Genomic DNA, 26,807 nt, shown 5'->3' with positions numbered 1-26,807 from the left:
TGATTGACTCTACACGCTCTAATATAATAGTATTATAAATATTTTTAGCATGTAATGCTCGTTTTTCTTCCTTAATATAACATCTTAGGCGAATCCACATCGGTCGTAGTCAGGAGTGATCCTTGGTTCATAAGAAATATTCATCTCTTAAATCACCAACACGTTTTGGGCTTAATGCTAGTGGACGAAAGGAGAACTCCACAGTTAAGTGTGTCAGGTTTGAGTAGCTGCAGTCTGAGAAGTCTTCACCTGAGCAATCAAAAACAAATCCGTGAACTCTTCTTAATCAAAGCGGACAATATTGATGATGCGATGAGCAGGATGTTACACTTAACTGTTTATATATCTTGTCTTTTTGTTGGTTATGACATAGAGGGGAAGAGGCACCCATATGGGTAGGGTGTATGGCTTACAAACCACATGGCAAAACCATCTCATCCCATGTGGGTAAGGTGCATGGCTTCATTTCATGGCAAAAGTTTGCCACACAACATTGATTCATTATTGGCCATTGAAAATTAAAATGAATTAATGAAGTTCTAGGGTACTTGTGGGTAGGTGCTGCATGTAAGTTTGTGGTTTTTGGGTAGTTAATGGTAGAAATGAGATAGCATTACATCATTGATCAATGCATGAATAATACCCATGAGTGTCCCTTCCCCTGTTCTAACCAAATTCCATGCTAAGGTTCGAAAAGAATATGAAAAGAAAGTTGGTTTAGGGGGGACCTTATAAACATGAAGGTTCCTACGTTTTGTTTTGAATATGTCTGGCTTTGGACACGTTACAACCAAAACTACCTCGGCTTTTATAAAAAGAGAGACATTTGACCATGCTTTGAGTGTAACAACACATCCATCAATTCTTTCAACCATGTTTTTACTCGAGTTTATCACATTCTAAGTGCTATTACATATATATTGTATCAACTTTATTATGTAATCTAACATTTTAGTTATATTATATCGATTTATGAGATGCCAATAACTCAAATTCAGAAAGGAAAAAAACACAAGAAATTACATGCACTTAATTTGTATCACATATAACCCTCTTAGGAAACCAAACTAAGTATCAATCTATTGTTTCGATTGCAAGGAGCTTTGACCATGCAATTTGATATCATGGTATAGTTGTTAGTTTTTAAGGAAATTAGTGAATTACATTAAACGAGATTAAACAAGATCAAAATCGCATTAGGACAAACGAGTGATATTTTATTGCAATCAAAATCGAAGGAGAAAATATCAATTTATTTTTATCCTAAATATATGATGTGAACCTAATTCGAACGACCTAAAATAGATCTTGGATGAATTCTAAACATTTTCGCATAAATTAGATTGAAATCTACTAAGAGCACATCGAACAATCTAATCAATAATACATATAATATAATCACCAATGCATAAATACAACCTTGGTGTATGTCATGTTATACAAACTTGTCAGATTCTTTTATTATAAAAATTGACATAACTCTAACAATACTTATATTAGCCATGTCCGTCTTAGATCCCACACAAGGTTCGGTCATCTTCTAACCATATTTTTTTTAAATTTATATACTATATTTTATAATCGTTATTAGTGAATTTAGCTTAAAATGAAATATAAGAAACACCAATAAGGGCTAATAAATCTTAACAAGTTCATTAAACATTAAGCAAACTAGTGTGAGCGATTAATGAAGTACACTAGTAATGGACAACCGACAACCAATTTGGAGGAAAAATTATCTATTACTAGTATTCGTTTTGAGCATTTGAAATCTCAGGGACAGCCTTGATATTAGCTACCGGAAGTCAAATAATCAAAGATATGTTATTACATAGAAATTTACCATATGATATTACATGGAAGTTATAAAAACCCTTAAAACCCATTTTGTGAGCTCACAACTCATACCTATTTATACTTTCAACTTCTTGTTGTCAGAACTTGGAAAACAAAATAAACAAATAGTAGAAACATAGCTCCTAGAGAGAGAAAGCTTTTAGAGAGAGAGAGAGAGAGAGAGAGAGACTACTTCTTCTACATTGAATTTGTTTCCAATTTCCATTTTATGTTTTGAAAATGAATGAGTGAAACAAATTCAGAAATGGGTATTGTGAAAACAGAAGAAGCTTGTTTTTGTTTTTTATGTTTTCATTTTAGTTACACAACAAGACAACATCAAGTCAAATTCAAACAACATAAACAAAAACAACAAACAGTTGTTGTTTCATCTTCATGTTTCAAACTCCCTCCACTCACTTCAGTTTTTGTTCTCATTCTCCTTCTGTTTTCTCCTGTGTTTCCAACAATATCAGCCAAAAAATTCAACAAGATGAAGCTAGTTCAATCTCATCTCAAGAAGATCAATAAGCCTTTTGTTAAATCAATTCAGGTATTTTTTATTTTATTTTATTTATTTATTTGTTTTTGCGCATGGTCTCAGCAGCACGCAGAGCAGAGGTAAGGTTTGTCCACATCGCACTTTGTGGGATTTTAGTTAGTATTTTTGTTTGTTTTTATACATGAATAAATTGCCATAACAAGCACCAATTTGAACAAATTTCATGTTTTATTTTATTTTTGTTGGTACAGAGTCCGGATGGTGATATCATAGATTGTGTTTTGACTCATCGTCAACCAGCTTTTGATCGTCCTAAGTTAAGAGGGAAAAAACCATTGGTGGGTTATTAAATTTATTAATACTTTTACATATACATATTAATAATTTAACATTGTTCTTTAACTTAGTTTTGTTTTCTTAATAAGCAGGATCCACCAGTGAGACCAAATACTCATGATCAAGCAAAAAACATGTCTGAAAATTTTCAGTTATGGAGTTTATCAGGCGAATCATGTCCCAAAGGAACAATTCCGATTAGAAGAACATCGAAACACGACATTTTACGAGCTAATTCTATACGAAGATTTGGTCGGAAAATTAGACCGGTTAGAAGAGACACTTCTACCTATGGTCATGAGGTTAGTTCTTAAATTTGGAAGGAGCTTGGTTATATTCATGTTCTTGATTTAAGAAATATTGGTTTTATTTAAAGTATGTAAAGATTTTTAAGGTTTTGCATCATTTCATAGATATCTATAGAAGGATAGTTTAGAAAACAAGGCTATAAATGATTGTACTTTGTGTAGTTGTAGTAAATGTTGTACCTCCCCTATGGTGTCAAAGTGGTAACTCTTGAAAACTTTTCTATTTTATTTAGTGTCACATCAAATCATAGCATTTAACTTAATTTTCTTAAAAAGGAATAGGTAAAGTTAGTTTAATTGACAATTAGAATAAAATTTGCTGGTTTCTGATTTTATAGGTTGTTACATTTAAAGAAAATACATTATGCATTATGAGAATGAGTGTTTGATGACATAGAATGTGCCTAATACCAATACTTAAAAGAGAAACTTTTTTTAAACATTATTATGCTTTTTAACTTGCAAAGAATATGAGTAATTAATAAAAATCTTTAAACACATTAATCTTTTGTTAGGCATGATCATGTGAACCAGGGTCCTTTTTTGTTAAGACATGTTGTAGTATATTGTACCATAACTATTAAATTAATCAAATGATTTCAAAAAAATATGGTTAAATGGAAATTTTCAATTAATAATAGTTGAAAATGGCAGCATGCAGTTGGGTATGTGAGTGGAAATAAATATTATGGAGCAAAAGCAAGCATAAATGTGTGGGCTCCAAGGGTGGCCAATAGATATGAATTCAGTTTGTCACAAATGTGGGTTATTTCTGGGTCTTTTGGTCATGACCTCAACACCATTGAAGCTGGCTGGCAGGTATTTCATTTAACATTTCAAACCCTTCTATTTACTTTAAATTTTAGTGTTACCAGTACGCCCCAATAGTCTTTAAAAATCGGAGACTCGGGACGAGTAGAAAAGATGGACTTCTAAAATATTGTATATTTTTTGAAAAGAAATATAATAAACTTTTATGGTCCGTAGTGAGAGCGGCCCCTAAGCGGTCACTCCTTACCCTTCCTATGGGCCTGTCATGGCTACTCTCATGCACCTTTTAGTTAACAACTCTACCCCAAATGTACGTGTATGGTGTTAATATTATTAGTTTACCTAAAAATCGAGTCAATTTCAATGTATTTTATTACAAAAGAGTTGTAAGCGTCAAAAAAACATTTAAAGCGCTTCTAAATTAGTTGTTTCACTTAAATTTTATTAGGTAGGTGATTAGTTTTTTTGGAACGCAAACAATTATGCTCCTAAATACTCATTTAAACCCCACCTATACTAACATAGTTTTATATTCGTATTCAATACATAATTATTTTTTAATATTAATAAGTAGAACGACTTAAAACCGTTATGATTCATATTAAACAATTCTACTTTGTAATATAACTTCATTAAACAGAAGTAACAAATTAGTGATGTTTTAGTTTCATATTTCTTGAAGTAATATCATTGCTAACTAAATTAAATAAAAATGAACTATTTTCAGCCTATTTTTACAAAAATATAAACAAGTGTCCTTGACAGCAATTTGTAAAAGTATATACTAAATAATAATACGTACGTGCAGGGCGAGGTCCCTTTTAAGTTGTACCCTAAACGTGTTTTCACACTCTACATATGTAGACAAAACTATTGAAAATTATTAAATGTAGTTGTAAGTTTAATTTGCTATACATGATGCAACATATTAAGGTCACGGGTAATGGTTAAAAATCAAACCAATATTAGTTGAAGTAAGTTAGCAACAACTTCGAAAGTTCATCAATTTAACTAGTCATGAGACAAACGTCATTGGTTTTGTACTGGTTTTGCTTCGGTTTTCGTCTACTTACTCTGATTGGCTAAAAGTTGTCTCATCTATGTTTATGGTCATTTGGATCCGATTATGTTAGATATTTTAGTGTAATTGAATTGACTTGTCTATCAATGTAAATTATAATATATATCAAACAAATCAGGAGATGTGGGGTGCACGATTGTCACACATGAAGGAATTCAAAATGAAAACCACCTTTTAGGGTTTTACTCTAATTGGTAAAAGACGACTTATCGTCATTTTTGGTTTGTTCTATGGTTCTCGAATTCACACAATCACCATAAGAATTTCTTGTCTCGTATTAGTTATATCTGATTGAACTTTCGTGCGAATCATCGAAATATTTTTATCTGAAAGTCCAAATTTCTTGTCTCTCAGATTATCTAAAGTTTTTATCATGAACCAGTTGGATTGGTCGATCTATTTATTTTAAAAAAGAATGCTAGTAAGACTTCACATTTTATAATATCAACACATAATCTATTTGTAAGAATTATATAATATGTTTTATGTAAAAAAGATATGAACACATTGGAGTTGTCAAACCTGACAAAATAATGTTATAACTACTTGTAGTTAATGCTAAAGGACATCAACAACCTACCCATAAATGATAAATATTGAATTTATTATTTACCAAAATCCATTTAATTTCTTGTCAATAGGTAAGCCCAGAGCTATATGGAGACAACCACCCTCGATTCTTCACTTATTGGACAGTAAGTTTAAAACAATAAATATTTGAAAAAATAAATGTATTTTATTTTATATACTAATATTTTTAAAATTTACAGAATGATGCATATCAGACGACTGGATGCTACAACTTGCTATGTTCGGGATTTATACAGACAAATAGTAGGATTGCGATCGGTGCGGCTATATCTCCAACAAGTGTATATAACGGAGGACAATTTGATATCAGTTTATTGATATGGAAGGTAAATTCTGAAACTAATTTTCAGTTATAAAGATATATAATAAGCTTGTTTTCAATTGGTTAAAAAATGATAAAAAGATATGTATAATGTCTATTATACTTTTGATTTTATTAGTTTAATTAGTAGTCTAGTACTATGGTGCTTGTCCCTAAGAAAAATAAAGTGGTTCAAATATTTGTAAATGCAATGTTATATGGCATTTAAGTGAAAAAAAAATGTTAAAATAATCTCTCTAGTTAAATTGTAGTATATTATTTTCTACATTTTTAAAATTTTAAACTAATGACCATATCATTCAAATTTAAAGCTAGTTTGACCAGTAAATCAGTAAAGCATTCAATTTAATAGTTTTCACAACATTGATAAAGTGATTATTAAATTCTTCTCTTTTTATTAAATTCAATAAAAAATAATTTTATAAATTTAAAGTCTTTTAATATAGGATCCTAAGCATGGAAATTGGTGGCTGGAATTTGGGTCAGGGACCTTAGTCGGGTATTGGCCTGCTTCCTTATTCACTCACCTCCGAGATCACGCAAGCATGGTTCAGTTCGGGGGAGAAATTGTGAATAGTTGGGCTTCGGGTTCTCACACTTTGACCCAAATGGGAAGCGGGCATTTTTCGGGTCTAGGGTTCGGTAAAGCTTCATATTTTAGAAACATGCAAGTGGTTGATTGGGGAAACAACTTAATCCCTTTGTCAAACTTTAAAATATTAGCGGATCATCCAAATTGTTACGATATTAGAGGCGGAACTAATAGGGTTTGGGGTAATTATTTTTACTATGGCGGACCCGGTAAGAACCCAAGATGTCCGTAGAACAACATGACGCATTGGTATTGAGTAGAAGTATATCAACGAGTGGAAAAGTTTTGATATTTCGATTTTGTTTAAGTTTTCCTTATTAGATGTGTTAGGTTTTTTATTTATTCTAACACGAGTTTGATTAATTATAATGTTGTTAGCCGGAACATAATGTAAAGTTACACTATATTAATATAAGCAGGAATGAGTGTTATATAATTTTGTATTTGTAATCATATAACTTGTTAATGGGTTTGATTTTGTCTCTCATTTCTTGTAACCAAATCCGTCTGATTGAGTGCTCTTGAATTATTTTTATTTGGACTGGTTAGTTATAGCGCTAAATGGTTAAATCGGCACGTCAAAGGATCTTGGTATATTTTAATCTGAAAGTGATTGCCACGACTCGTTACTATATCTCTAGATACAAAATATATGTAGGATGATTGGGAAGTACACGTGGAGGAAGACACTTGTATAATACTTGTTTTTGACTAACAAAAAAGAAACATGTATCCAAAAGGAATTTTAATCTAGGAGATGATGATAACTCAAAAAAATTGAATCTTCATATGGTCCACATACAAGGAGATTGATGAGTAGGAAAGTGATTTCACAACTACACCAAGCAGTTGCTTTACTAAATATAATCCAACTTAAATGCTTACACCAACCTATCATCTTAATTTAAAATAAATGAAAACTTAAATGATGATTGAGAATGATATTACTGTCCCCACTATGCCAACTGGCTAACATGAAGATTTGAGTTATTCATGGCTAAAAATAGAAGTTTATAGTTGTAGTGGTTGGCATCGGTAGTAACATAGGCATAACCAAAGTGTATGTGTGTGAATATTACACACCTTGGGTCCGTGATGGCGCATCGGTTGTAAACTTGTAATGTACTATGGACCATGAACGAAATAGACGCTTACGTGATGGTATAGTGTCAGTGTTGTGTTTTCAATCCGACTTTGATAGCTTTCTGAATCGTGTAAATTCACTCTTAAGTTAAAATGTTTCATGTCTCCAAGAAATCACTAAAATGTTAAGACAAAAGGTGATATAAAGAACAATATGTTATTATTCCCTCGGACGCCCGATGGCACATTTTGTTATAAAATGATGCCATTCGGACTTAAGAACGCGGGATCCACGTACCAACGACTAATGGACAAAGAGTTTCACGCCCAAATTGGGAGAAACTTGGAAGTCTATATGGATGATTTGGTCATCAAAAGCCCCGAGCCAGAGGCGATGTTGAAAGACATTGAGGAAACTTTCAACACACTTAGAAAGATAAACATGAAGCTCAACCCGAGCAAGTGTTCATTTGGGGTGGAAGAAGGGAAGTTCTTGGGAGTCATTATTACTAAAGATGGCTTCAGAGCGAACCCTGAAAAGGTCGAAGCCATTGTCAAAATGGAATCACCTACCACCATAAAACAGGCTCAAACACTGAATGGACGACTAGTCGCGCTTAACCGCTTTTTGGCAAACCATGCGGATAGGTCGTTCCCATTTGTGTCAACGCTAAGAAATTGTTTAAAGAAAACGCACTTCCGCTGGACACCAGAAGCGGAAGCAGCTTTTCAGGAGATTCGATCACGCCTGATCGAACTCCCAACACTCACAGCACCACAAGCGGGGGAGGAGTTAATCCTATACCTCTCCGCAACAGATAGAGCAACCGGGGCAGTCCTGCTTGTAGAACGAAAAGGCATCCAGATGCCAATCTATTATGTTAGCCGCGTGCTGGCAGACGCGGAAACCCGGTACTCTACCCTGGAAAAACTGGTCTTGGCACTTATTCACGCTTCACGCAGGTTGAGACGATATTTCCAGGGTCACCCAATCACTATTCTCACCAACTTCAAACTCTCAAATGTTCTAGGCAAACCCGAGTTATCGGGACGTCTAGCCAAGTGGGCAATTGAATTGGGAGAATATGCGATTCAATACAAGCCGAGACCAGCCATTAAGGGCCAGGTCCTGGCTGATTTTATTGCAGAAGTCCCCGCTTCACGGGAGAAAGAGTGCCAGGAGGAGGTTCAACCCTCCCCAGCACACGAAATCAATGAGGTCTGGCGACTCTACACTGATGGAGCAGCTAGTAACGAGGGTTCAGGCGCAGGGTTAAAATTAACAAATCCAGCAGGCCAGGAATATACTTATGCTATTCGGCTGGATTTTCCAAGTACAAATAACGAGGCTGAATATGAAGCATTCCTGGCCGGATTGAGGATTGCGCGTAAAATGGGTGTAAAAAATTTGGAAGCCCATGTAGATTCCATGCTAGTGGCAAACCAAATAAACGGGACGTACACGGCTGTGAACGACACAATGGCCCTGTACCTTGCCCAGGCCAAAGCCATCATGCGCGATTTTAATGATTGTAAAGTGATACACGTCAAGCGCAGCGAAAACAAATCTGCGGATGCGTTAAGCAAGCTTGCATCACTGGCCTTCACCCACTTGGGAAAGGACATCCGCGTGGAACTCCTCGAAACACCATCAGTCCCGCACAAGGAAATTTGTGTCATCCAAACCGGTACAGAAACATGGATGACCCCAATAATAAAATACCTTGAAGCAGGAACGTTACCAGAGTCGAAGTCACAGGCAAGAAAACTACGCTGTAAAGCATTGAATTATCAGCTGGTCAATGACACCCTTTACAGACGTAACTTTCTTGGCCCATTGTTAAGATGCGTGGACAACCAAGATGCTGACTACCTCCTAAGGGAGGTTCACGAAGGCATCTGTGGAGTACACGCAGGCCCCCGCGCTGTGGTAGCCAAGCTAAACAACGCGGGATACTTCTGGCCGGGGATGCATATGGACGCGTTGGCATACATCAGAAAATGCAGATCTTGCCAGCTTTACGCACCCAACACGCATCGCCCGAAAAATGAACTTGTTCCTGTCACTTCCTCGTGGCCATTTCAGAAGTGGGCCATTGACGTGACAGGCCCATTTCCAACAGCAGCTGGGAATGTTCAGTTCCTAGTGGTAGCCATTGACTACTTCACCAAATGGATAGAAGCGAAACCTTTAGCCCAAACAACCGCAAAGCATATCAAAAAATTTATTTGGGAATTTATTGTTTGTCGTTTTGGACTTCCACAGAATTTGGTAAGCGACAATGGCACCAACTTTGCTGACAAGAAGCTACAGCAGTGGCTGAAAGAACTTCAAATCACCCACACCTTTACCTCAGTGGCACACCCGCAAGGTAACGGTGAGGTGGAAAGAGCAAATAAGAGCATCGTCGAAGGCATAAAGAGAAGACTCTTGGAACATAGATCCGGTTGGGTGGACGAGCTTCCACACGTCCTTTGGGCAAACAGAACGCTGAAGAAGACCAGTACGGGAGAAACCCCGTTCAGTCTCACTTATGGCACTGAAGCCATGATCCCAGTCGAAATCGGTTTACCCTCACCAAGGGTCTTAATCCAACCAGAAGACAATGATGCGGAAAGACGGTTAGACCTTATGCTAACCGAAGAGCGCAGAGACTTAGCCGCCGTGCGTGAAGAAAACTACAAACGACAAATGCAAAAATACTACAACACGCGGGTAAAACTCTGCAACTTCAAGGAAGGAGACTACATACTGCGTAACAACGAGGCTTCGAACCAACAACGCCCAGGAAAGTTGGCCCCGATTTGGGAAGGGCCGTACATTATCAAAGAAGTTCTGGGAAAGGGCGCGTACCGGCTCGAAAGGCTCGATGGCACTCCCATCCCTAGAACATGGAATGGAGCTCAATTACGCAAATGTTATATGTAGATCAATTCCAACTTGTAAAGAAAAGGCCTAGAGCCACTTCTAATGGAAATGATTCTCCTTTCATGATGTATTAATAGCTTATGAACTTCCCTTACGGGAAGAAGTAGTTGCGTGTGGAAGGCGGCAATACCCGCATAAACACAACGCCAAAATGTTAAAAAGTTCTAAGGAAAACCTACACGCAGGTCAGATGTAGGTAAAGTTTAGCCATCCTTGTAAGTGCAAGTGACGGTCTTACCCGCACAATCACGAACAAGGAAGCCAAACTTAACTTACCATCTACCACGTTAAAAGGTTAACTTATGAACACTTAAAAAAGGATAAGAAAAACCTACACGCAGGTCAGATATAGGTCTAAAGTTAAAGCCATCCTACTAAGTGCAAGTGACGGTTACACCCGCACAATCACGAAAGAGGGAGCGAAAACTTTAGTCCATTATCAACCACGTTCAAAGGTTTAACTTAATGCCTTAGAAATTTCGAAAAGGAAAACCTACACGCAGGTCAGATAGAGGGTAAAGATTAGCCATCCTACCAAGTGCAAGTGACGGTTTTACCCGCACAATCACGAAGGAGGAGGCGAAACTTTAACCCATCATCAACCACGTCCAAAGGTTCTTATTCTAAACACTTGGGAAATTGCTAATTTAAACTAAGTATGCAAGTCATAAGTTTATAAAGCAAAGAACCCAAGGAAGGAAATAACAATCTTATACGCAAAGAGATTAATATTTCACAATCAATTACAAGAATGGCTGGGTAACTACCCGCCTAAAAGAAATCTATACAAGGCTAAGTCTATCCTAGCAGTGGGAAGGGATCTTCAGGATCAGGCTTCAGGGCCACCTCCGCTTGGACCAGCACCGTCAGAGCGCGGCTGCCCAAGGAAAGCCTTAAGGATGCTTAGCCCATCATCAGCAGCAGCAGCTTCATTCACCTTCTCCACCACTGGATGCGGGAAGGCAGCGTACTGATTCACAGCTTGGTCATAAGCAGCTTCAGTATTAACATTGAATAAAGGGAAGTTGGAGGGCGGAAAGCCTCTCTCAGCAAACCCTAGACCAAGCAGGAAGCCAGTCTTCTGCCCATCCTCATGAGAAGCGTTGAGGGCTGCGCTCATTGCATCGTCGTAAGAGGTCTCTGAAAGGACCCGACGCACAACCTACAAAAGAAAATTACAAGTTAGAACATTTTCTAATTACGAGCGGAAAGCGTAAAGAAAAAGATAAAGATACCTCAGGCAACGCTTCTCGAAGCAGCCATTGGAGGGTAGCTTGACTTTCTTTGTAAGCACGTTCGGCTCCGCTTTTATCAAGGTTGGCAAGTTGAACTTCCTTGGCGGCAGCTTCTTCGACGCTTTTGAGTTTCCTTTCAGTACGGTCAAGCATCCCCCTCTGGTCAAGGATCTCCTGCAGCTTCTTGGCATCTTCCATTGCCAAGGCGTCATGAGCATGCTGAAGAGCCTTTAATTTGCATTTAAGCTGCTCATTCTCTTCGCGAAGTGGCTCAGCAACAGCTTCAGCCTTGGCAGCCCTCTCAGTTGAGTTTCGCGCAGTCTCCTTGGCCAGCCGAAGCTGTTCATTCACAGCTTGGGCAGCCTTGGAGCGGGCCTCGAGTCGCGCCTGGACTTCAACCTCGAGGGCCTTGAATGCCTTCTCCTTCTCGGCTGCGGCAGCGGCCAACTGCCGGTTCTCCTCCCGAAGAGCCCGCGCTTCAGATACATCTTTGGCGCGAGCTGCTTTTAACTTGTCGTTTTCACGACAAAGCAGCTCGACGCGGGGCTGCGTTCGGGCCTGGAGAACCCGAAGCTCATTGGTTAGCCTACCCTCTTGGTAGCTAGCCATGGCTTCCCCCAACGCACCATGAGGAGCAGCGTGGCGAGCCCAGTCCACGCACTCCACAGGGGTGCGAAGGGTTGTTCCTCGGCGTATGTTCCATCTTGGAACATACACTTCATTGGAATCCGACACTGCAAAAGAAACAAAGGCAGTTAGGAAAAGATGACAAAAATATACAAAGAAAAAAGAACCCTACGTACCTGTAGGGTCAATAACAGGCCGATAGCCGCCAAACCCATCACCTGAACCTAAAGGAAATCCATCCAACAGGTCAGGCAGACGGGAAGGTGGCGTAGATCGGCGGGAAGCCCGGCGCGTACCTGATGGTCCGGCCGTCGGTGCCGGTGGCGCAGGTTTAGTGGCAGCCGCCATGGTAGCCATTGTTGGCGCTGTCTCCTCAGCAACAGTAACCGCCGGCTCCGTGAAAGATGCTGTAAAAATTGCACTCACGGCCGGCGGAGACACCTTCTCAGCTGGAACAGCCTCAGGAAGGCTGGAACCAGCGGAAGCAAGCGTAGACGCCTGGGTCGACGCCTCGGGAAGGCTGACCGAGCCTACCGTCATTGGCGGGGGAATACTTACTCCAACTCCACCCTGGAATGCGTCAACATCCACACCTGCACAAGCAAAAGTGTTAGAAAAATTTATTTGAAACAACAAATCTAGACAAGAATTATGGGGGTACTTACGGGGTTTCTTGAGCTTGAACGCACGGACGAGCGGGGGCGAACCCGATGGAGCCGGCCTCTTGACACCGGTAACCGTCGTCGTCGCTGCCTCCCCGGAGGTAACACCTGCAGCCTCCGGAGCGGTGGTCTCCTCACCACCGGGCTTCCCCGCCACCTCTGCATTATCTGACTCCGAGTCAGATAGGACTACCGGGTCGGCCGTAGAGGCCACCTTCTCCTTGCCTTTCCCGACGGCAGCCTTTTTCTTCCGCACCAGTGGAGGACCTTCTGCGGATTCCTCAGAAGAAGAAATGTCATGAACTCCGGCAGCAGGCACAGCATTGAGAGGTTCAGGGTAGAAGATAGGCTTACCTGGCCGTCGGTGGCTCAGGATCTCTTGGCCTGGCGGGTAAACCTCCACGAACCGACCCGCAGTCTGCTCTAAGATGGGCAACTCGTTCTCGTCCAGAGCACGAGTACCCATCCGCGCAGGACCATCTTCCTCCCGCGGATTCAGGAGCGACTGAAGATCGTTACCCTCTGAAATCAACAAGAAAGTTAGAAAAAATCGTAGTTAGCAAAAAAGAAACAAGACATACCATAAGGGGTAGAGTTCGAACCATATTCAAGGACGATCGGAACCTTATCCGCATTCGCCGCCTTCCACACCCGGCTCATCCCCAGCATCACCATCGCCGACTCCGGAAAACGGAAAACCGGAGACTGGACCCGGGATATCTTCGCGAACCATTCCGCCTCCTCGTAGTTGATGGCGGGAAGGTTCGGAAGCGGCTGGCCATTCTTGAACTTCATGGCAATGGGGATGGCTCGAGCGGATATAAAGAAGAACTCTCTTCTCCATGAGCGAAGACTCCGCTCGGTGGTACAAATCTTTAAACCCTTGATACGGGTTGTAAGAGTGTACCACCCTTGGATGCACCTCCAAGTATAGAAGGTCATCAGGCGGTCAACGAGGGGCTCAAGGCCCAGTATCCGGCACACCCACTCAAAGTGCCGGACCTTGGCAATGGCCATGGGGTGCACCTCTGTCAGGTGCACACCGTGCCTCTCTAGGACACGGTACACAAACTTTGTCAACGGAAACCTAAGGTTCCCGTAGACAAAGAATGCAGCATAAACCCCGATCTTGCCACTAGGGGCATCGTACACAGTATGGTGGGGCTCAGGAAACTCAGGCTCGAGAGACTCGAGCATGAACTTCCTGACGATATACTGGTACAGCTCGACAGGAAGATAACACTGGCATTCGCCAGCAGTCTTCTGATCATCAGCATCGTGAGAAGACATGGTGGAAGAAAGAAGAGATTTCAGAGCAATGCTTTACTGAAAAAGAGAAATTCGCCGGAAATTACTGGAGAAGAAGAGATGAAAGTGGAAAGTGTGAATTGCAAATAACCTTCTCCCCCTTTATATAGCAATCGCAATTAATGCGATGAATTTAATACGGAAGAGAGAGAAATCAAAGGTGCAATGAAACTATGACGCGTGGCAAAAGCAAACTGGCAACAGCTGTCAAAAAGGACGTGTGCCAGAGATTTCGCGGCTACGCGCCCGAAATCCCGTGCCCACGCGCCCGAAATCCCGTGCCCACGCGCCTGAAAAAGCAACTGGAATGACCACATAATGTCATGTCGCCATAACTTCTGGCACGTCCTGACACAGTCAGAAGAAACCGTCGCACGACGTTTGAGGTATTGGGTTGTTATCCATCCAACTCTTCAAATTTCAAAATTTAAAAATTTGAAGACTAAGGTTCAAAAAAGTAAGCGGGAAAATATCCCTTACCTTGGCAAACAAGTAACCATAAGCCGGGTGTGGGTACAGTGTAAAGGCAAAACCCTTCACATACCTAACACCCGCAGGGAATTGAAGCCAAAATATTTGGCAACCAACCATAAGACGGGTGCGGGTACAGTGTAAAGGCAAAACCCTTCACATACCTAGCACCCGCAGGGAATGGACGCCAGGAATACCTTGGAAGTAAAGTAACCGTAAGACGGACGCAGGTACAGTGTAAAGGCAAAACCCTTCACATACCTAGCACCCGCTGAGAATTGAAACCAAGAAGGATCTTCTGGGCAATGCTTGTGAAAACGGAAGTAATATCCCCGCATTGCGGGAACATCGAGTACTACGTTGTTTGAGGCTCCAAGATGGAATTGGTGGTTTAAACATAATTGATCACTATGTTCAAAAACTACCAGAACCACAGGGAGAATCCGCACAACTAAGACTCAATGCTCCTGACTTGCGAGGAGGTTACAGACCTACCCGCATCATACCCAAAGACCAAGCAGGAAACTCGGGAATTTCTGCAAGTGACAAGGACTTCCGCGGGAAGAACCCCCATGGAAAACCTTACAAAAACCCCTTTTCAAAACCCTTTGCTTAAGTCCAAAAATTCACCTCACTTTATTAGACATTCGTGAGAAGAACATTGGACTGGGGGGACTTGAAGAGGTAGGTCCCAGCAGGGCTCAGTTGGTCCCGCATGACTCACCTTGAACAGGGATGTCTGCGCAAAGACCATCTACTCCCGCAGGACCCACCATGCTCAGAGAAGCCTACGCGCAGTATGCAAGCTGCATACGCAGGGAAAAGCCTCCCAATGGTAAAGTAACCCGCCTGTTCCCGCAGTTGCGGATACAAGCCATCAGGGAAGGCTACCCGCACAGCATAGCTACACGCATAAGGCTTAACACTTACAAATATTCAGTGTCACCTGAAAGAATGAGCAAAGGCGGGAGGGGGAAAACTCCCGCCAAAATGGGCCAGTCCGTATGATGGAGGATCTTTTGCGTGATACCTGACGAGGTAAAGACAAAAGATCTGACCAAGAATGCGACAGCTCACTGACAGCAGCGTGGCAGACAGCACGCCACAGCACTGTGACCAATAGCCGCCGCCTGCCCACCAACTCCTGCCAGACCACGTGCCTAGCCTGCAGTTGGTAGAAGACGAAGAGTGCACGGCACGCCTGCTCTGTGTCAGCCGCTACCTATCCACCACTCACAGGTAGGGCACGTGCATAGGTTACAGTTGGTAGCGTGTTGGGCCGGCTAAACCCCTTGGAAACCCACCTTCGGCTATAAAAGACAGCAAATGGTATTATCATTTCATCATCTACTATCTCGTATAACTTACTTGATAACTGCTCTAATAGTATTCATATACTTTTATATTCAAAGAGCAATATAGACTGATTCTCACGCCGGAGGGTGGTCACAAGGAGGAACCCCCCCCTTCTCAGTGACGAGCTTACGGTGTCTGTTTTGCAGGTTCCCTGAAGTACAACTTACCCTGCTGGACCTAACCTTCGTGGGAAACATTACTTAGCCCCCAGATTACCTATAATCTGCCCGGGGTCACTTAGTGTTTCTTCAAATATGTTATTATTCCCTCGATGCTATAGTTAGACACTTAGACAGAACAATGTCACAATGGTTGGGGTTAAATGTTGCAACCTTCTATGAAAATGTACAAAAGTTTGGATATAAACGCTACTTGTACATAAATAAATAGTGAAGAACCATCTAAAACTCCATCGGTTGTCACACTGTTCATTAAACTTTTAGTCATTCATGCTAACCCCTACCAAGGGTGTTTCCCCTTCGATCCTAGAAGCTTTTGGGGTTAATATAACTATTATCTGGGTGTCCATATTAATACACACATTCAAAATAATTACGTTTAAAAAGCATAGAAACTTGTAACAAGAACTTATAAATGAAACTGGGCCAGAATATTGAGCCTTTTGAAACTTGGGCCAGCAGCTACTCTTAGGCATTAGCTGTTACCAAATCTAGTAACTGGAGAAATTAAAATTTGGGCCGGTGGAAACTAGTAATTGGGCCATTTATTTTGGAGTAAATGTACTATGGATTAGAGGAGCACAAACTTGGTTTATTTCAAAACCGGAACCGGGTGGAAATCGGTTTCTGGTATGGTCGGGTTTTTTTACTGTGTTTTCCGGGTTCTTTTTTGGGTTTTGGCAAGGTGGGGTCCTGGTTTTGACCAGGTAGAGGTGGAATTGGTTCTGATGGGTCTTGTTCAGTTCCTGGTACATTCTCTAAGAAACCGAAACCCAGTCCGTACCTGAAAGTTCAAGTACAGCAGTTCTAGATCGGGTCCGGAACTGGGCTTTATGCCTAGGTCTACAATGGATGTTGACTAAATAAAAATTTGGTCTACCATATGGACAACATGAAAATTTGGTCAACTATAAAGAGATCTATTGATAAATCTTGCAACGATACAAGCAGGATGCTTGAGTCGAATGGAATATATTCCCTAGTAAATCTCGAAAGTACTAAACGATTCAGATAAATCCGAATAATGAGATTTTAACCCAGTAACCAATTTGCAAAGCTTCAATCGGGTTTAGGTTGCTCATTGTTTAGGGTTGGGTGTTTCTAGGTTTGGTGTATTTGGTTATCAGGCACCATCAACAGTATCTTGTGTGGAAGTTGTAGTTCTTATAGGAGACTTTATAACAAGTGAGCAAAATAAAAATAAATTTTATGAACATCATTACATCCAATTGATTAGGAGCATGCTTATAAGTTATAATAATAAGATCGTACACATAAAATGGTCATAAACCTTCATGCTTCAAATATTACATCACTTTGACTTAAAATAACAAATTTGTAAAATGTAACTTATTTATAATGTTTCATTAACAATATATTGTCTTCACAACATTAAGAATTCGAGAGTATCATAATCTTAAGTTTAATATGGCAATTCAACAATAGAAGTCAACATCAATAATGGTCACATGCTTCAAAGATCCAAATTATTTGTTTTGATTATTGTATAAGAATTTAATATCAAAATGACCAAAACGTCTCACAACAGACATAACAAAAATTTAGTACGAACAACATTATTACTTGGTTGTGCATCGGTCAAGATCGGGCAGGAATGAACCAACGTGAACCAAATCCGAATACATGACTGATGGGTTGGATCGCAAGTTGTGCCAGATTGACTTCTAAATTAGGTTTCTTTTGTGAATACTAATGAACTTTATATAAGTAGTTTTTAAATCTTTAATAATAAAAAAGTAATAAGTTTCAGGAATGGGCATATATTATTAAACTTTATAAACTAATTAATTGGGTGGAAGAAGCAATTTCTGATACATTTTTTGTAGTGTTCCCTTGTCATGTAAGAACAGCAATAATACAACACATGATCCATGTTCCATGCTCCCTTATAGCTTGTAACCAAATTAATGTTTTGCAATGTAGTTTATTAGTTTTTTATATTTATAATAAGTTGAAGGGCATCATTCCATTTGGTTTTTAATTTAATCACCGGCCAAAAAATAGTACATTATACTCATTTCGTTTGATGGCACATATATAGTATTTAATACAATTGTTATACACTTTTAATTAGTCATACATACGAAAATTTCTATTCAAGATATGTAATAAAAAAATATGAATCAAAATTATTGGAACATATATTATTATTGGGGTTTATTAGAGTTGAGGTGTATGCTTTCATTACAAAAACATTATGTTATCACGAAAAAATCTTAACTTTATATCGATGATTCATATTTATAAATGTTATGCGTCTTATGTACATATGCGCATGTTATGCTTTTTATACATTTCTTTCCACTTTAGGAATTGAACTCTCACCATCTCGACATGAACATGCATATTTTTTCCGGCCTCTTGGCATCACTAAGCCAAAGGCATCTGATGAGCATGAGACTGTTAGTCAAATAGATAAAAATATACAATTCAGAATTTAGAACTTTTGGATAAAATTTGAATCAAAATTTTGGTTTCCTATTCTTATTCTCATCTTTGAAATTTAAGGAAAACACTATATATTATTGTTTTTCTCTTCATATCAAGATCCTCGTCTCCATATCTCATCCCTAAAATTTGAGGAAATACCTGTGAAGTTTTTTGAAAATAATTTAAAAAAATATTATTTAGTTGAATACAAGTAGAAGGAAATGAGATATGAAAGGTGTTGAAGCCTTTGATGTCTTAAAATTATATAAATAAATGTATTTTTTCGTTAAATTATACTGTAATGTTAAGACAGTATAAGGAAAGAGTTAATTGTAGAAGGAAATGAGATATGAAAGAGTTAATTGTAGCTTGTATTCCTATTTTTTTTACATTCAGGGATCACTTGTGTTTCACTTTTAATAAACAAACATGTCCAGTCTCTGTGGTTGTTGAGCGGATCATTTGCGTCCTTCTGTCATATTCAGTGGCGGAGCCACATTCAAGTCACCGGGTTCGGCCGAACCCGGTCCATTTCCGTTTATATATATAATTTATAGATACGATTTAACGAGCGAACTCATTCTTTTTCAGCGAACGAACCCAGTGCCACGAAATCTCTAGAAACATTTCGCCGTTCGCCGGTGAAAAAACAAAACTTGAATTTTAGAGAGAAACAATGATGTCGTTTTCTTAAGCTTTGAGTACATGCCCTTTAATTTAGGGCATTCATGGAGAAGAAGATGGTATGAGGGAAAATCTTATCAATTTCTTTGCGCTCACAAATATATGTCCAGACAAATATTATTTTAATTATAATAATATATGTAGCACCGTATTTTGTTTAATGGTCGTCATCATTGATCTATATTTATTTTTATTATTTTTAACGGCTAAAGTATTATTAAAAAATTCCAATGCCTAGCAATAAGCCTGAAACTGAGGAACGTACAACACCAAACTTCAATTTTTTTAAATGTACAATTACACAAACTCAACCAATCAAATTCCTTTCGCCGTCCCCTGTTTTTATTCTTAAAAATATACTCCTTTAATTCTGATATCCTCCATCATCATTTTAAAAAAATTATCCGAACTAATCGTATGTGCAGTGGTTGTATGAACAATCCTTGCATTTTTTATATTGAAAATAAGTTTCCTGGTAGTCGCGGTCGAAGATAATATGATTCGTTTTCAATACATGAAAACGCGTATGGAACTATTATAATATTTAAACATTTTTATTTACTTTAACTTTGTATTTTATTTTAACGTTTACAATGTACTTTGGTTATGGTTGTGATATTGCATTTTATTTATTTGGCCAAATGATGGACGTGGCCCATCTGAGCCCGAAAACTTTGATGACGGAAAAAATCGAACTCCGAAAAATTCCGAACCCATAAAAAAGAATTCATGGCTCCGCCACTGGTCATATTTCCGTCCGTTTGGATGTTAAACACAGGTGTAGCACTAAATATCACGACAATTAAATTTTAGCTTACATTTTCAAGGAAAAATAAATTGCTAGGGTAAGTTTCACTTGAGTTTTATTAACTTAATTAAATGTAGGTTCAAAATACTATATGTTACTATTTAATACGATAAAAATTCTAGTTAAAAGTTAAAATACTAAGCATCACCCGAATAGTTATACAATAGGATACCTGTAAATGCTTCTATTTTGCTATGATAAAACTAAATATAAAGGGCTCATTTGTATAATAAGGTAATGTGCAAGTCTAGAAACTTTTTTAGCAATTAGTACTTTGATGTTTCTTTTATATTTACACCATGTACGTGTTCTCAAAGCACAAAGTATATATAACTCGTCAAAACTACTATTATTTTTAATATTATATTTAATTTTAAACATTTATAATTCTCTAAACGAAACGGTTCCACTAAATATCATGACAATTTACTCTCAACTTGTATTTTCAAGGGATATAAATTGCTAGAGTAAAGTTCACTTGAGAGTTTTATTAACTTTTATGCAGGTTCAAACTATTATAAGTTTTTATTATTAACTATGATAAAATATTATATTTTAAAATTCGTCTAGCTTGTACATTTTAAATGTTAAAATAGTAATTCTCACCAAATAATTATAGATCGATAGGATACATTGAACAATGAACATGTATAAAAATTTGCTATTTTAATACTTTATAAGATTCTTAAAAGAGTAAAGTGTCATTTTTGTTCTTGTGGTTTGGCAAATAATGCGAATTTAGTTCAAAAAGTTTGTTTTTTGCATATGGACCCTCCACGTTTCCAAGTTCTTGCCAATTACATCCAAAACACTAATCCCGTTAAATTTAATCGTTAAATTAGGGGTAGACATGTCTTTTCACTATTTGTTCATTATAATACTTGTGTCAGTGAACTGCGGTTTTTGTCCTTGTGGTTCGTCAAAATCTGCGATTTTAGTCTAATAGTTTCAAGTTTCCAATTTCCGTTCTTGTAGTTTCATATCACTTGCAATTAAACCCGAATTTATTAACCTCGTTAAGTCTGGTCATTAACCCATTTACGTGCCTCGAACGTGACAACCAGTTTTGTTGTTTTTCTCCCCAAATAAATCTCAGTCCTGATTCGCAAGCCCCCTCATGTGAGGGGATGGGTGTATTTGGGGGAAAAGGAGGAAAGAAGAAACAAAACCACCTATCACGTGAAGGGCACACTGGTGGGTTCAACGACCAGACTTAATGAGATTAGGGAATTCGGGTTTAATTGCAAGTGAAATGAAAACATAGGGAAAATTGCAAACTTGAAACTACTGGACTAAAACCGCAGATTTGGACAAACCAGAGTCACGAAAGTCGCAGTTCACCGAAATAAGTATTATAATAAAGAAATAGTGAAAGGACATGTCTACCCCTGACTTAACGATTAAATTTAACGGTGTTAGTGATTTGGATGTAATTGGCAAGAGCTGAGAATCGTGGAGGATCTATATGCAAAAAATAAACTTTTTGTACTAAATTCGCATTATTTATTAAACCACAAGGACGAAAATAGCACTTCACAATTCTTAAAAACAATAAGTTCCTCTCTTAATATAAAATAAAATAAAAATACAAAATTCAAACAATACAAGGTATGCGTTTTTTTAAACAACCAACAAAATTAGAATGTCTAGATATTCGTCCGTAATGACTTAATGACAAAAGGTATTCATTTAAATCTTGAATATTTTCCCAAGATTTAAAATCTCAAATTTAATTAGAAAATAAATTCCGCTACATAAATTCAAACACGACAATGTATATATATCAAAAACAGATATAGAGATTATCCGAAAGAGATGTTAGATTTTTTTTAAATAAAAGATAAATTTAAAGCATTTTGATTAGGGTCAAGCTAAACGTACCTCTTGGTTGCATGTCATACCCCTCTTCTGAAAAACCAACTTTCATATTACCCATTGAAATCATATAATTACCAAATTAGCACAAAAATAAGGATTTCATAATACTTTTTTACAAGTTGTGTTTTTTTTATGATTTCGAGTTTAAGGTTTCGGGTTTAGGGTTCGGGTTTAGGGTTCGGTTTTCAGGTTTATGGTTTAGGGTTTCAAGTTTAGGGTTTAGGGTTCGAGTTTAGGGTTTTAGGTTTTCGAGTTTCGGGTTTAATTTGTAAAAGATAAAGAGGTCAAATAAGGATATTATAAATATCTATACTATTAAAATTTAAAAAAAAAGATATAATAAATATTTACAATATTAATACTAAAAAAATAAATTGATAGTAATATTTGATAGTTTTTAATTTAATATATGTAGTGGAGATTATTAAGTGAAAAAAATGTTGTAGGGACTAATATGTATATAAATAATGTTAAGAGGTAATAGTAATTTATCTAATAAGTTAAGGGGATGTATATTTAGTAAAAATGGTGTAAGAGGAGATACGTTTAACAGCACCCTTTAATTATTGCTTAAATTACATGGATATGAACATGGAACTAGCATAAATGCTCTAACATAAGCTTTCGAAATTTACAATGAAAAAAAAAAACTAACATCTAAATAAAACTGAAAGTTTATTATTGACAAATGATGATATGTATATGTAATATTCAAGATTTTCTTCTTACTATCCCTCTGGATGGTTAGACTAGTATATGTCTGTAGTGAAGTATTGTACTATCCTGAAATATTAACCCATAATTCCTAAATTTCTGGTTGATGAGATATACCATGCTTGTCACAATGTGTGTTTAGACTCGCATGGGGAGCACACGGTGCATTGGAAAAAGCTCTCGGGTTTCAAGTACCGACACGATCTAGTTAGCGATGTGCTCTTTGACATATTCAGACGTGCTGGAATTTTTATTAAGAAAGAATCACATTGATTTGATTTTCTAAATATTGTATATTTAAACCATGACCATATATACTAATCTTGAATATTTCACAAGGTATTTCCCATATTTTTGCTTTAAATATGTCTGGTTCAACTAGAATATATCCCATTTATTTACTCCCAATTAGTTTAATGCGCAATCTTTAAGCATTTATAATCGCAAGTTCGTAACACTCACTATAAATAAACCATCACATCTTGTCATCATATACATCTACATCCTACACCTGAAACTAATACAATACTTCAACTTCATTGAGAGTTATGGGAGGAGCTGATAACCGAAGATCACCGGCGGCAAACAACGGCAACGACACCACCAGAAACCTACCACTTGACCCTGTGATCAATCTAGACCAGTAAGTCTTTAATCTTTTATAATAAAAAATACAAAAACATAATAAAATTTAAAAGATACATTGAAACAAAAGTAAAACGGATAACAAGCTGTGTCGATACCTTTTATAACGCATATATAATATTTTTTTTAAAGAAAGTTTTGAAATTTGTAGTGGGGACCCAACAATGTACGAAACTTTTTGGAAAAAGTTAGGGGATGAATGTACGGTTGTGATTAAAGGTTATGAATCTTTAAGTTACTTTTCTAACCCTAAAAACCCTTGTTGGTTTCTCGAGCCAAAGCTTGAGGACTCGATTAAGTGCCTACATGATGCGGTGGGGAATGCAGTAACTGAAGGTTATTCCATCGTCGTTGGGACTGGCTCAAGCCAGTTGCTACAAGCCGTGCTTTACGCGGTCACGTCACATGACCAACCTAGCCAGATCAATGTTGTGGCAGCTGCCCCTTATTATTCAGTACGTTACAAATTATTATTGTTATTATTATTTTATAATTTAATACTGTTTTAATATTATTTTATGCAGTCTTACCTGGAGATTTTGGATTTGGTTAGATCCGGATTATACAAGTGGGCAGGTGACGCGCACGAGTTCAGTAAAAATGAGCCGTATATTGAACTCGTGACGTCACCAAATAACCCTAGTGGTGTGATCCGTGGCCCTGTGGTGAACCGAGATGGCGGGGTCTTGGTTCATGATCTTGCATATTATTGGCCTCAGTACACGCCGATTACTTCTAAGTTAGATTTCGACATCATGTTGTTTACCGCTTCCAAATGCACTGGGCATGCCGGTTCGCGAATAGGGTAGGTCCATAATGTATTTACAGTAACAAAATATTTATAAGTTGGGTAAGACATTATTTATAGTAACAAAATAAACAATTTGGGTAATTAAATCATGCTAAATTATTTATGGTAACAAAAAAAAGCATTTTTACAGGTTACATAACTAGTTATATAATTGCAGATTTGCATGCATGCATCTTTTTTCTTTCCCAATACTATCTGATAATTAAACACTACACAACATATAAGGCCGTGTGTTGTTGGTCGACAAACAAGCAAAAATGGGCCGGGCTTTTTTTTGGAACCCCCCCCCCCTCCCTTCCCGACAAAGAGGCGATTTGTGGATGGGGGTCGATAATCGAGTTCTTGTCGCCCTGCATGTGTTTTCTTTTATTATTATTATTATTATTATATATGTGTGTGTGATATATATATATATGTATATACATATATATGATACAACACCATTACACCCCTGTAACAAAAATCCACCATTTGCTGACTGTGCGTCACATTGTAGCCCCTTTACTACACATAGCCTAAGTACATGGACGAAGCTTCATTAGGGCTGGGGTGCCCCCCTGTTTTTTTTGCGCGGTAGTGTAAATTGACCGTTTTTCTGTCCCAAAATTTGTATACGTAGTGTAAATTTACCCATTTTATACCGAAAATTTGAGGGCGGCCCCCTTAGTTTATGATTTTTATAATACATTTTGAATCCCCCCTTCCCGGCGCGGAAAAACTCCCCCAAGCTTCGCCACTGCCTAAGTATAATATTGTTTTAATAATTTACATGATTCTCTACTTGATTTTATAATTATGTTTTGAATTTATAGATGGGCACTTGTTAAAGATAAAGAGGTGGCAAAAAAGATGACAAAATTCATGGAAGTGAGCACAATCGGAGTAGCGAAAGAACCACAACTCCGGATTGCAAAGATCTTGCAAGTTGTTGCGGATCGATGCAAACGTTTTGGATCACCGGAAGGCGATAACTTCTTTGAGTTTAGCAAAAACATGTTGGCAAAAAGATGGGAGGTGTTAAGAGAAACAGCTAAAAAATCCGAAATGTTTATTCTACCAAAATACCCTTTACAACATTGCAATTATTATGGAGAGATCACTCATGCAAATCCAGGTAACAAGTTAATTAAATAATAAATATTGGCAAGTGACAACATGCATTGTTTGTCACAACATGCTTTGTTTGTCATGTTGGAACTTTAAATAAATTTATGTGAACTGAAAATTATTTAATTATGGTGACAGCCTTTGCATGGATTAAATGCAAGGATGAAATTGAGGATTGTGAGAAGTTGTTTAGGAGTCACAATATATTAACAAGGAGTGGAAGGAGATTCGGGTCGGATCCCGGGTTTGTTAGAGTTAGTATGGTTGGAAGAGATGAAGAGTTTAATATGTTCATTGATAGGCTTTCCAAGATTCAAGATCTTTAACAATGGTGATAATTAAGGATGGGAATCTTGGTTAAGGTTTATATATTGTTGTAGATCCAGAATGTGAGGTGTTTGACTACTAAGCCACCCTCTTTAAAAAAAACATGTAATGTTTAATATGAATATGCCTAATGCTTATGTTTTGAGTTTATGAAAAAACAATGCTACATATAATATCATGCAATGGTATATTGTTTACTCTTTCCATGATTGGCTATTTATGTAACTTAATTGGACTAAACAATTTCAATTAGAGATTAATTACTTATTTATTGTCATAAAAGAAAAAAGATGAGGCAACTTACAAGATCGAAGCAACAAGCCTGAAAGTACAAATAATAAAAAATAAAAAAAAAGACCAACTATAACATGAAGTTTTAAAATTACACAATTTCTCTCTCCAAACTTTTCCTATACTTGAACCATAAATTGAGTTTGCTTTGATGTTGTTAACCAACTTTATTCATGGGCAAATCTCTATTGTTGAAGATATCATTATTTCTTGATTTCCACATCATCGAACATGTGACCATCGAGATTGTTTGAATTGCCATACACTCTAGAATCTAGATGTTTTTAAAATATATTATATACTATGCCAAATCACGCTTGTTAGGCTCTTATTCATCGATATTTTTAAAATGCATGACCTTTTTGTTAATTTTATATAAGTTAAATAATAGATGGAACTGATCCTAAGCTAAGCTCAAGCTATAGAAAATAGTTTAAATCAAGCCAAACTTAAGCTCGGGCTCTCTCGTTTACACCCCTAATTGCGGCTTGGCCTAAAAATCAACATAAACGATAAAATTAAGCATGAGTTTACCTTGATTTGGTTGGATTGAAGCAGAATCTGTTTGAAAAACATTATGAATGATGAGAATCACAAGAACTATAGCAACATGTTTTGAGTCAAAGGTTGTTGTCATAGTTGGTGGTTGAAAATGTTATTGTTTGTTTTAATTTCTTCGAACCGTCCTTTAATAGGAAGTAAATTGTTGTGGGGACAATGCCACACTGAAGAAACACTAAGTGACCCCGGGCAGATTATGGGTAATCTGGGGGCTAAGTAATGTTTCCCTCGAAGGTTAGGTCCAGCAGAGTAAGTTGTACTTCAGGGAACCTGCAAAACAGACACCGTGAGCTCGTCACTGAGAAGGGGGGGGGGTTCCTCCTTGTGACCACCCTCCGGCG

General features: G+C 37.8%; 2 protein-coding genes across 2 annotated transcripts; both read left to right on the top strand.

The window, feature by feature from the left end:
• Positions 1-2,782: 2,782 nt before the first annotated feature.
• Positions 2,783-6,770, top strand: LOC143601542 (protein neprosin-like). Its single transcript, XM_077078928.1, has 5 exons — positions 2,783-2,976; positions 3,637-3,801; positions 5,476-5,529; positions 5,605-5,751; positions 6,194-6,770. The coding sequence occupies exons 1-5, from the start codon at positions 2,809-2,811 to the stop codon at positions 6,569-6,571; spliced, it is 912 nt and encodes a 303-aa protein (XP_076935043.1). The 5' UTR covers positions 2,783-2,808; the 3' UTR covers positions 6,572-6,770.
• Positions 6,771-23,212: 16,442 nt separating this feature from the next.
• On the top strand, positions 23,213-25,796 carry LOC143601541 (L-tryptophan--pyruvate aminotransferase 1-like). The gene is made up of 5 exons (XM_077078927.1): positions 23,213-23,367; positions 23,521-23,824; positions 23,894-24,174; positions 24,993-25,294; positions 25,426-25,796. The coding sequence occupies exons 1-5, from the start codon at positions 23,273-23,275 to the stop codon at positions 25,611-25,613; spliced, it is 1,170 nt and encodes a 389-aa protein (XP_076935042.1). The 5' UTR covers positions 23,213-23,272; the 3' UTR covers positions 25,614-25,796.
• Positions 25,797-26,807: the final 1,011 nt, after the last annotated feature.

The sequence above is a fragment of the Bidens hawaiensis genome, unplaced genomic scaffold, assembly GCF_021521415.1.
Source record: "Bidens hawaiensis isolate Kalapana, Puna unplaced genomic scaffold, B.hawaiensis_p1.1 tig00056689_1, whole genome shotgun sequence".
In the NCBI taxonomy this organism is placed as follows: domain Eukaryota; kingdom Viridiplantae; phylum Streptophyta; class Magnoliopsida; order Asterales; family Asteraceae; genus Bidens; species Bidens hawaiensis.
This window is presented reverse-complemented; position numbering and strand designations above follow the sequence as displayed.